At 34.3% G+C, this 12,902-nt stretch overlaps 1 protein-coding gene across 2 annotated transcripts in view; it reads left to right on the forward strand.

Moving 5' to 3' along the window:
• NEMF (nuclear export mediator factor) overlaps window positions 1-12,902 on the forward strand; it is a 48,832-nt gene that overhangs the window by 24,066 nt on the left and 11,864 nt on the right. For both annotated transcript variants that reach the window (XM_043919020.1, XM_043919021.1), the window contains exons 17-22: window positions 4,044-4,147; window positions 5,490-5,552; window positions 9,078-9,190; window positions 10,560-10,617; window positions 11,077-11,135; window positions 11,224-11,344. In XM_043919020.1, the coding sequence (XP_043774955.1) occupies window positions 4,044-4,147; window positions 5,490-5,552; window positions 9,078-9,190; window positions 10,560-10,617; window positions 11,077-11,135; window positions 11,224-11,344 (518 nt within the window). The remainder of the gene's footprint in view (window positions 1-4,043; window positions 4,148-5,489; window positions 5,553-9,077; window positions 9,191-10,559; window positions 10,618-11,076; window positions 11,136-11,223; window positions 11,345-12,902) is intronic.

The raw sequence follows: 12,902 nt of genomic DNA on the forward strand, positions 1-12,902 counted from the left end.
TGTCTTTTTTTTTTTTTTTTCTTAATGTCTTTTTGTCACTTCTTTTTGCCTCTTCAGCTGGTCTCATTTCCTAGAAAAGCTTCTTTTGCTTATGCTTGTAAAGTGAAGACTTGGCTGTCTCCGTTTTAGGAGCCCAGTGGAAATAATAAGCTAGAGAGTCTTAGTATCCAGTATTTCATACATTTACTTAATTGCCCTATTTTTACATATTAATATATGTAACTTGTGATTTATTTCCCCTAGTCCAGTAATCTTCTTTGTACCCTTTTTAGAGATTTAATTTCTGGCTTTTCTGTTAGAATGTTGAAGGGGTAGTTACCACCATGTTCAAAGCTGGAAAGATCTAGGGAGGTTGTTACTTCTTAATCAGATTTTTAGCCAGCCTTTCTGTTTAAACTTCATCTTAAACCCTATTTCTAGCAGTACTTTGTGCTTTTCATGGGTCACACATGTGTAAGTTGATTTGTTTCTTGACTTTTTGTACCATCAGCTTAGGATTCAGCTTCTTGAGTCGGCTCACTTGTCCATTTATTTTCCAGCTTTCAAAATTTTTTTGCTTTTTTCTTTTCTCTCTCTCTAACATCTCTTGAATATCCTTGACCTGTAATTTTCATTTCTCATAATGCTTTTGTTAGCTATTGATACAAGATTATATTATCTCATAAAACAACTGAGAAGTGTTCCTTTGTCAACTGTCCTTGATGGAAGTCATCTGAGATTTTCTTTATGGGAAAGTTTTTCATTACAGATTCAAATTCTTTAGTAAATAATAGGATCACTCAGATTTTCTAGTTTTGGTTAGCAATGCTTTTCTAAGATGTTGTCTATTTTGTCCAAAGTTTGAAATTTATTGGCAAAAAGTTTATAATATCCAGCTTAACCTTCTTTTCTTTTTTTTGGCTGTACTGTGCGGCATGTGGGATCTTAGTTCTCTGGCCGGGGGTCAAACCTGTGCCCCCTCTAGTGAAAGCGTGGAGTTTTAACTACTAGTTCATCAGGGGAGTCCCTCCACTGAACTTTCTAACATCACTAGACTCTTTAATTACTTTTCCGTTTTCATTCAAGAATTATTTGTGCCTTCTCTTTTTCTTAATTAAATTGACCAGAGGATTTTCAGTAGTAGTAGGATCCTTAAAAAACTAGTTTTTAACTATTGATCTCCATATTATATATGTGCTATTTTAATAATTATTTTCATCTTTGTGCTTTTCTTTGGGTTTTTTTTTTTTTTGCATTTCCCTTTCTGATTTCTGGAAATAGAAGCTTAGTTCATTGCTTTTTTTTCCCCCTCCCTCAGCTTCTTTTCTAATATATTTAAGCAATAAATTTATATCAACATGGCTTTATCTGCATCTAAAGCATTTTGTTGTTTAGTATTTTCATTATCTTTCATGTCAAGATATATTCTCATTTCCAGTGTGATTTCTCCACCCGTGCGTTATTTAAAAGTATATGTCTTGCTTTCCGAACATATTGAGAGGGGGATTGGTTATATTTTTGTCACTAATTTTTAGCTTAATTTGTGTAATAGAGATGATATTCTGTACCTCAGACACTTGATGTTTGTTGAAACTTGTTTTCTGGTCCAGTCTATTTATACACAAGCTTTATTTATAAATGTTTCATGTATAATTGAAAAGACTGTCTTTTCTAGAGTTATTGAGTACATTTCTTTAAATATCAAGTCATGTTTATTAATCATGTTCAAATTTTTGGCACCTTTGATTCTTTTTAATGATTGTTTTTCCAATTACTGAGGGATGTGTCGAATATTGTACAATTATGGATTGTCGCTCCTTTTACTTTTGCATTTTTGCTTCATATATGTCAAGGCTATCTAGTTAGGTAACACCAATGTAGAACTGTTTTATCTTTTCAGTGAATTGAGCCTTTTATTTTAATGAAATGTCCTTTTAACTTACATCTATTTTATCTGTCTATGCTAGATGTTCAGACTGTTTCAACTGGTTTTGGTTTGTGTTTGCATGGTATTATCTTTTGCTATCATTGTATTTCAACGTTTTTATATCCTTATGTTTTAAAGTATATATATATTGTTTTTTTCCCTGTCTGATAGTCTTTGCATTTTACCTGGAAAAATGACTGTGTGTGTGTGTTAATCACTCAGTCATGTCCAACTGTTTGTGACCACACGGACTGTAGCCCACCAGGCTCCTCTGTCCATGAATTCTACAGGCAAAAATACTGGAGTGGATTGCCATTCCTTTCTCCAGGGTATCTGCCCAATCTGGGGATCGAGCCTAGGTCTCTCTCATTGAAGGCAGATTCTTGACTGTCTGAGCCACCAGGGAAGCTCCAAGAGAATTGACTATGTTTATATTTAATACAATTTCTGATATATTTTGGTTTAAATCTTCTGTCTTACTGTTTGCTTTCTATGTGTCATGTGTCATTCTATGTTCTTTTTTGTCTTCCTTATTGCTTTCTTTTGATTAGTTGACTTTTTTTTTGGCCTGTTAGTTATGCATTCCTTTGCTAGGATGATTACAAAATACATCCCTAATTTACCTTTCTCATTCTTTTTGTCCTTATTGGGTATATGTCATTTTACAAACCTTTTTACCATCAGTGGGAAGTGGTTAAATCCATAGTACATCCATTCAGCAATGAAGAAAATATATTTTTAAGTAAAAAGAGAAAAAAAGATGCAGAACAGTGTGTTGTGTCTAAAAATGAAAAGGTTTAGAATAAGCAGTTTATTTTAGCTTTTTTATATATAAACAAATACTTGAGAGGGGTACATCAGAAGCTAATGGCCCCTTGGTCAGTAGCAGTGGTAGAAGATAAAGAGATGTAGGATCTCTCAATCTACATTTCTATATAGTCTTAAATTTTGAACCATGTATATGTATTACTTAATAAAAAAATCATTTTAGAAAATAAGAGTAGAATCCTTCTGCTGTTATATTTGATATGAGAGTTTCATTTAATGCCTGTGCTCAACCTGTCATTTTTTTTTTTTTAATATTTATTTATTTGGCTATGCCAAGTCCCTTAGTTGCAGCATGAGGGGTCTAGCTCTTTGACCAGGGATCGAACCTGGTCCCCCTGCATTGGGAGTACAGAGTCTTAGCCACTGGACCACCAGGGACGTCCCCAATCTATCATATTTAGCCAGAAATTTTAAAATTGTAGGTTAAATCATAAAAAGATGATCCTACTAGTCATACGTAGCATAGAAATATTTATGTTCATCTCATTTTCTAAATATCATACAAATATACACTCTTCACTTAAAAAAAAAACAACCTTATTTTGTATTGGGGTGTGTAGCTGGTTAACAGTGTTGTGGTAGTTTCAGGTGAATAGCAAAAGGACTCAGCCATACATATGCATGTATCTGTTCTCCCTCAATCCTGCCTCCCATCCAGGCTGGCACATAACATTGAGCTGAGTTCCATGTGCTATACAATAGGTCTTTGTTGGTTATCCATTTTAAATATAGCAGTTACACTCTGTTTTTCTGTGGTGGTATGTATTAACCATGAAAACCCAAGTTAATTTGCTTCTTCAGAAAAGTTGTAATTTTACACTTCTGATGACAATTTTTGGTTTTACGTATTTTAAGTGTAAAGAATGTCATATATGTAAACATTCAGTTGATTGAGGACAGGATGGGAAAACAATTTTTCTTTCTTACCTGCAGTCCCAAAGAATATCCAGTGCCCCACTGAAAGAGAGCTAAACCTAGGGACCAGGTGACATTTTATACTTTTTGTAATTCATTATTACAACTTCAGTCTAAGACTGTCTATATGGGAAGGAGATAAAGAGAGAACATTTTTTTAAACATAATATTAAATTGCTTTCTACTAAGACTGTCTTAAGAATACCCTAAGGCAATTTATTACAAGTTTTCGGTAAAATTGAGCTTGATATCTTAAGAAAAGAAACTAAGCCATCAAGTTGTCTTAACCTACATGTAGGAGAGCCTTCTGGTTCATTTTGTTAATTAAAAGGATCTGAATGCAGGCAACTATGAAGGGGAAAAAATGTTAACTTTTTTCTTTAAAATTTGGTAGGTTTGAGAAATTCCTCTGGTTCATTAGCTCAGAGAACTATCTAATTATTGGTGGACGAGATCAGCAACAGAATGAAATAATTGTGAAAAGATACTTGACACCAGGTAAGTAAGATTAAAATTCGAAAGAATTTTCTCTTAAGTAATTGGATTGGTTATCTCAATATTAGGTGTAGATTTTCATCTTGTACTCCTTTGTTTGACAGATTTAATTGGTAGTTTCATGGTTTATGGTTGAATATGTGCTTTGATACTTAATTCTCATTTTAAGTGAATATTCCTAAAGGATTAATGCTGAGGTAATCTATAGTATTAGATTTCTGATTTTCTGCTATATTAACAAAATAGCTTTTAATTCTCCAAAGTGGCTGTACATCAGATTTTTTAAAGCTTAATTTTTAAATGCTGAAGTTTGTAAACTTTTTACGCATTTAGAAACAGGGCTTCACCCCTGTGTTGTAAGGCCTCTCATTTGTTTTTGTTTGCTGATAACCGTCACTTCACTGTGGCTGAACTCTCAGTATGGGTATCAGAAGTCAATAATCAATATCAGAGCTAATGTTATGTCCTTTGAGGATCCAGAAGCAGGAAAGAAAACAACAGGGTTCAGGTTACATGGTACCCAGGGCTTGCTCTCTGTCTTCTCTAACTCTTTTCATTGTGAGCCGAGCCTTTCATGGAACTGTATGGGCTTTGCTCTTCTTTGAGTTTCAAATCTCAGATGAACTATCCATGGCAAACAGTGGCTGCTCATTTTTTCTGTTAGAAACCAGGCACTTTACTTTTCCCTAGTTTACCATCATCCATGCATTCATCTATTTCTTTTTCATCACACATTTCAGAATAAAACTAGAAGTCCTTATTGTGGCTTACAAGGTTCCTGGCTTCTTCTCTAGTCTCATTTCTTACTTATCTTCAGTCTGGCTTCATGATTGTCACATTTGTCAACCATCTGTGGTTCTCAGGACCTTTGCATTTGCTAGGATGACTCACTCATCACCAAGTTTCTCTCACCAATCAGCAGGCTAGCCTGGGCTCGCTTATATGGCAACTCAGCAAATTTTTGAGAGGAAAAAGAGGAAGCATACAAGGCCTGTCTAGGCCTAGCCTGGGAACTGGCCTTTGGTCATGTCTGCCACATTCTCTTCGTCAAGGGGTAGGCCCATATTTGAGTGACAGGGGAGTGGACTCCACCTCCTGATGCAGCTTCAGGGTCATAAAGCAGAAAGGTGTGGATAGAGGGAGGGAGAAGAACTAGGACCATTTTATCTGCCTTATTAGCATAGCTCTCCTCTGAGGAGGCCTATGAGAAATCCTCCCACAGGTGGGAGATGGTCTTTTCTTTCTTTATTTTCTTATACGTTTTGGGTTTTGAACCCTTTAAACAATAAATAAGCAATTTCAACTTAAGCAGAAATAAGACTTACAGTATTTATTTGTTTTAAAGGGGACATTTATGTCCATGCTGACCTTCATGGAGCAACTAGCTGTGTAATTAAGAATCCAACAGGTAATGTAATTCATTCTGTTATTCAGAAGTTTAGTCTTTTGTTTGAACTATTTTTAGTATAAGAGAAAAAACACTAATAGAGATAAGGGACACTTTATAATGATGTTTCAGTCCATCAATAAGATACAGAGTAGAAATAAAACAGAAAGACCATAGAGAAAATCAATAAAACCAAAGCTAGTTCTTTGAAAAGATCAATAAAATTGATAAACCTTTAACGATACTAACTGAAAAAATAAGATTCAAATTCTTAAAATCTATAGGACTTTTAAAGAAGACTGAACATCAATCCTTCATAAACTCTTCCAAAAGACAGAAGAGACAGGAACTTTCTAACTCATTCTATGGAATGAGTATTACCCTAATAACAAAACCAGACAAAGACATCACAGCGAAGGAAACCACTGACCAATGTCATTTATGAATAGAGACACAAAAATTCTCAACAGACTACTAGGAAATTGAATCCAGCAGTATATTATAAGGATTATACGTATGATAAAGTGGGATTTATTCCCAGGAATGCAAGGTTAATTTAACATATGAAAATTAATCAGTATAATACAGTATATTAGTAGAATAGAGGACAAAAACCACATGATGATCTCAACTAATGCAAAAAAGCCTTAAAGCCTTTGGTAATAATCTAGTACTCATTTGTGATAAAAATACTCAACAAACTGAGAATAGATGGACACGTCCTCAAGTTGGTAAATAACATCTATAAAAAATGCACAGCTGAAAATCATGCTTAATTGGGAAAGACTGAGAGCTTTCCCCCCAAGATCAGGAATAAGATGAGCACATCTGTTCTTGCCACGCTTCTACTCAACATCATATGGGGGTTCTGAGTAGGCCATTAGGCAGTGAAAAGTTTAAAATATCCAAATTGGTAAGGAACAGATAAAAGTGTCTCTGTTTGCAAATGGCATAATCTTATATATTTAAAACCTTAAGGAATCCACCAAAAATTATTAATTAACAAGTTCAGCAGTATCTAGGATATAATGTCAGTATATAAAATGTCAGTTATGTTTTTATATACTAGTAATGAGCAATATTAAGAGGAAATTAATAAAACATCCACTTATAACAGCATTGAAGAAGAATAAAATATTTAGTAACAAACTTACCAAAAAGTAAGACATACACACCAAACTACAAAACATCATGAAAAGAAATTAAAGAAGATCTAAATAAATGGGAAGATTTCCAATGTTTATAAATTGAAAGTCTTAATATTGTTCTGATGGCAGTATTTCCCACACTAATCAACAAATGTGGTGCAGTCTCTCTCACCATTGCCTGTTTTTGCAAAGATGGACAAAATTCGTCCTAAAATTCATGTGGAAATGCAGAGAAACCAGATTAGCCAAATCATTCTTGAAAATGGAGAACAAATTTGGAGTCCTCACACTTCCTCAAAACCTCCTACAAAGTAGCTATCAGTGTTGTATCAAGACAGTGTGGTATTGGTATGAGAATGAACTGATAGATTAATAAAGAGAATTGAGATTCCTTGTTTATAGTCAGTTGATTTTTAGCAAGGGTGCCAAGGCCATTCAGTAAGGATAGAATAATCTTTTCAACAAATTTTGGTTGGGGAAATCAATATCCATGTGCCAAAGAATGAAGTTAGAAATAGGAACTTCTTACCACTTATAAAAATGAACTCAAATACATCATAGACCTAAATTTAACAGCTAAAATTCTAGGACTGTTAGAAGAAAATGAGGTGTAAATCTTCATAATACTGGCTTTGGAAGTTATTGGCTTTGGTGTCATTTTAGATACGACACCAAAAGCATAAGCAACCAAAGAAAAAAATGTAAATTAGAGTTATGCAAAAATTAAAACTTTAATTCAAAGGACTCTATCAAGAAAATTAAAAGACACTTCACAGAATGGGAGAAGATATTTGCAAATCATTTACCTGATAAAGGACCAATATCCAAAACACTCTGGAGCTGTTTTGACTCAACAGTAGAAAGGCAATTTTAAAATGAACAGTTATTAAAATGTCAAATAGATGTTTCTCTGAAGATATACAAGTAGCCCACAAGCACATGATAAGATGCTCAGCATCATTCATCCATTAAGGAAATACAAATCAAAACCACAGTGAAATGCCACTTAACACCCACAAGAACATTTAAAAAACACATTGAAAATTCCTAGTGGTCCAGTGATTAGAACTCCAAGCTGTCTGTGCTGAGGGCTCGGGTTCAGTCACTGGTTAGGGAAGAAAATTCCACAAGCCACACAGGGTGGGGAAAAATCCAAATAAAAAAGCCAAAAACAGTAATGAGTTGGTGAGGTTGTGGAGAGACTGGACTGTTTATACACTGCTGGTGGGAATGGACAATGATCTAGCTGCAATAGGAAATAGTTTGATAGTTTCTGAAAAAGTTAAACATAGAATTTACCATGTGACCCACTCCTAGATATATACCCAGGATAATTAAAAATGTGTCCAAACTTGTTTGAAAATATTTATAATAGCCAAGAAATGGAAATACCCTGTTATCTCTGTTGTTATTGTTGTTTAGTGACTAAGTCGTGTCCCATTCATTGTGACCCCATAGCCCACCAGGCTCCTCTGTCCATGGCATTTCCCAAGCAAGAATACTGGAGTGGGTTGCCATTTCCTTCTCCAGGGGATTTTCCCAATACAGGGATCAAACCTGAGTCTCTTGCATTGGCAAGTGGGTTCTTTACCACTGAGCAACCAGGGAATCCCCAACCTGTATCTCTGTTAATTGATTAATAGATACAATGTGGTATATCCATAAAGTAGAATATTATTCAGTCTTAAAAGGAAATGAAGTATTGACAAATGCTCTAACATGAATGAACCTTGAAAACATGCTAAGTGAAAGAAGCCAGGTATACATGATTCCATTTATATGAAATTACAAAATAGGAAAATCCATAGAGACAGAAAGTAGATTAGTGATTGCCAGTGGCTGGGAAAAATGAAAAGTTACTGTTAATAGATACAGAATTTATTTTGCAGATGATGAAAATATTCTGGAATTAATGGTAATGATTGTAAAGCTTTATGAACATATCAAAACTCAGAATTATATACTTTAAAAATGAATTTTATAGTATGTGAGTTATATCCTAGTTTTAAAATATTTGAATTCTTACTTAGGGATCTGTTAATATGTTCTTGATTTTTACTTTTTAGGCAATATAGTAATTCTGGCAGTCTTTAACCTTTAAATAGGTTTTTCTAAATTATCCTTTCTAGAATGAGGTTAGAATTACTGATAAAAATGAAAGGATATTTTCTGAACTTATTTACTTAGACCATTTAAAAACCTGTTGTATAAATACATTTTTTTTTATAAATACATTTTTTTAATAAAAATAGTAACTTCATACACTACTGAAGTTAAAGTGTGATATTGTTATTTAAAATACAAGAGAAATGAACCTGTCATCCTGTATATGGTTTCCATGTCTTGCTCTAGAAGGTCCGTACTTCGGTACTGAAACATCGTAGCATTGTTATTACAGGAGAACTGATTCCCCCTCGGACCTTGACTGAAGCTGGCACAATGGCTCTTTGCTACAGTGCTGCTTGGGACGCTCGAGTTATCACTAGTGCTTGGTGGGTGTACCATCATCAGGTAATAAGGGTGGTCCTGTTTCTTAATTTAGTGAGAAGGGTAACTGTGTTCCAAATTTTGAGGGTATAGAATGAACAAGGCAAAGTACCTTGTGATGGAGTTGACATTTTGATATTGAAGAAAAATATATAGTGGCGGTAACAAAGTTTTTTTTAAAGCATAGTAAGGGGATAGAGAGTGATACAGGCTACCATTTTGAATATAGTGTCAGGGAAAGCCTTTCTGGAAGGGTAAGATTTGAGCAGAGACTTAGAGCAATCCATGCTCTATCCATGGGATGGACTGTTCCAGTTATGACTTGCACACTGACCTAAAAGGTCTTTCACCTGTTCATCTTTGTTGAAATTTTCTGAATTCTCTCTAGCTTTTCCTGTAAAATAGGTTATCAGTGTTTTTTCTTTTCTTTTTCTATACCCTTGGTTTTAGTAATTGCCATTTTTTTGTGGTTAATGCTATTTTCTTGATGGTACTTCATTCCATATATGATTTCACATTCCATATATGATTTCACATTGCTTTTCAAAGTCCTAACGTTATATAGCAAGATTAAAAAAGTTCAATACCATTATCCTCCCTTAGATTTAGTTTCTTTTTATATTTGTTTGTATTTGTTTTCTGCTGTGCTGTGATGCTGTGTTCTTAGGAAATTAATATCACTTCTGGGGTTATTTTTTCTGCCTGTTGCAGTGTAATAAAAATGGCTTTAATTGTTTTATGAATAGGTTTTTTTAGTGTGCTTTTAATCCCTTGCATACCTATTACTAGTAAAGATACTCTCAGATTTGGGTGTTTCACAGATGTGTAAAATTTTTTTAAATTTCAGAATTATATTGCTCACTTCCTATTTTGCCAAGTTAGAATATATTTTTAAAAATAAGCTATTATCCTTATTTACTAAAATGAAAGGTTATTTCATTACCCCCCCAAATAAATAAGATGAAAGGTTATTTCATCCCCTTCCCCCTGCCCCCTCTCCCCTGCCCTAGCCAGGGGAAAAAATCTCAGGAAATGATTTAATGTAATAAATAGAGTTAATATAGTTTTATACCTTTATGTTAAGCTTTTTAAACTGTCCTTGTTTTTCTTGTTTTATCTCACATGAGAGGCAATGTAGGTCAGTTGTGGCTCTGGTCTACGGCATTTGAAAATGATTGATGTAGTATATCCTTTGTTATTTCTTCTCTTTGTTACTGACAAAGTTACACCTATCTTTAAAGAGAGATTTATCCTTTCAGTGTTAAGAATTTTTGCTAAATTATAAACTTTTCAGGACATACTGCTGTTTACTTTAATATGGCTTTACTTTCTCAGGTGAAAATTTTAAAAATGTGTTTAAGACAAGAGTATAATGTATCATTGTGTTTCTCAGGTATCTAAAACAGCACCAACTGGGGAATATTTGACCACAGGAAGCTTCATGATAAGAGGTAATGGTTTGTCAGTGGATTATGGAGACAGGTTTGAAGACCATCTGCTAACATTCTCAGAAGCTAATTATTCTGATTTCATATATGAAGTATGTTATTAAATAAGGAAGATTTTACTGTGGTTTGGCAAATTTAGCATTTGACATGCTCATGCCACATATATTTTTATTAATGACAGTGTTCTTTCACATAGTTTATGTTTATAAGGGTAAGAAAGTAAATAACATGATCTTTTTTCTCAAAATAGATTATTCAGGATCTGACTAATCCAGATGAGAGCAAGCTTTCATATTTTTTTTTTCTTAATTCTTATTCCTATACATAATGCCAGAGTCTATTAATGGAAAATGTTGCTTGATGACAGCAAAAAAAAAAGAACAAATTTGACCACTGTGTCAGATATCTTACAAGCATAAAATGCAGAAAATGGAATTTTAAAACTGTACATTATCTTTGCAGGAAAAAAGAATTTCCTTCCTCCTTCACATCTAATGATGGGGTTTAGCTTCCTCTTTAAGGTATTCTTCAGCTTCTTCTTTTTTTTTTCTCCTGATTTTCACTAGTCTTAACCTAAAGTTCCACCAATGAAAAGAACTGTTTCTGTAGGTAGATGAGTCTTGTGTTTGGAGACATCGGGGTGAACGAAAAGTCAGAGTGCAGGATGAAGACATGGAGACACTGGCGAGTTGTACAAGTGAGCTCATGTCAGAAGAAATGGAACAACTAGGTAGTACACAGATTTTAATAAAGTAGCTGATCATGTTTTCCATTGTCTAGTTTTGCTTCTGAATTTTTAGAAGATCGTCTCTTTTGGGATAATTAAAATTTCAAAAATACCCGACTTGTTATCAATGGTATTGAATTTTTGTTTTTTGAAATGTTCAATACACTTATTCTAGTGAATTATAAAGTGTTTGAATCCATAACCAATACTTGAATGTATGTTTATGTTGTAAAACTTCAGTATTGAATGCATGCATGCATGCTAGGTCACTTCAGTTGTGTCCAACTCTTTGCAGCCCTGTAAACTGTAGCCCGCCAGGATCTCCTGTCCATGGGATTCTCCAGGCAAGAATGCTAGAGTGGGTTGCCATGCTCTTCTCCAGGGATCTTCCCGACCCAGGGTTTGACCCCGGGTCTCATAGGTCTCCTGCATTGACGGGCGAGTTCTTTACCACTAGTGCCACCTGGGAAGCCCAGTGTTAATGAGTAGTACATAAACGTGTTTATCAGAGATAGACTCAGGTATATATAAATAAGCATTTACCTTTGGATTTAGGATTTAGAAGCAATACAAAGATGAGTTATTATACGTGCAGTTTCTTATGAGAATTTACCTTGATTTAATAATATGTTTGCAAAAAAAAAAATTTAAAAAAATAATAATAATATGTTTGCTTCAAGTAGAGAGCAGCTATGGTTGCTGGAATAAATTAACCTGCCTACCTAAAGGAACTAGGGAATATATGCCCTCAAAGTTATTTTTACATATTTTACAGTCATTGCTTCTTAAGAATAGTCTCATTGTTTCACTTAACAACTACTGTTAAACATGATTCTGTTTTACTGAATTTTCACCATGTTCCTGACATGAATACTTTATTTACATTATTTTCTATTGAATTCTCACAACCATCCTTGGTTGGTGGCATCTAATTTTTATAGGTGAGGTAACTGGAGAAGATGCAGGAAACACGGGTTCGATCCTTGGTTCAGGAAGATCCGCTGGAGGAGGGCATGGCAACCCACTCCAGTATTTTTGCCTGGAGAATCTATGGACAGAGGAACCTGGTGGGCCTCAGTCCATAGGGTCACAAAGAGTTGGACGTGACTGAAGCAACTGAGTGCACACACACGCACAACTGGACCATATTATTACCACTGGATGGTGGTCCTTTTGCAAAAGTGTGAACACTTGCTGTGTGCCAGTTACATAACTTGTTTTATTTCATTTCAGTTCTCATGTGCAAATTATGATAAAATTGGCAGAATTTCTACAACTGCTTCTGTTTTTCTCGTTTTGGAAATAACAAAGAAAAGATGTAGTTTTCATTGCAGAAATGATTGCAATGTCTAAGAAATTTATTGTGGTATAGGATCTTGGAGATCATTTATTCCAGTCAATTCCGGATACAGAGTATCCTTTTATCTAAGTCAGAGTAACCTTTGGGGACGATCCAATATTTTTCTGGTGATGTTTTGAAGAACGAGGAAGTGAACAGAATATTTTTATGAAGTTTTCAAGGAAATCATCTAACTTTGTTGTGATGATAGCACTCTGACTT

The sequence above is a fragment of the Cervus elaphus genome, chromosome 12 (genome assembly GCF_910594005.1).
Source record: "Cervus elaphus chromosome 12, mCerEla1.1, whole genome shotgun sequence".
Taxonomy (NCBI): Eukaryota; Metazoa; Chordata; class Mammalia; order Artiodactyla; family Cervidae; genus Cervus; species Cervus elaphus.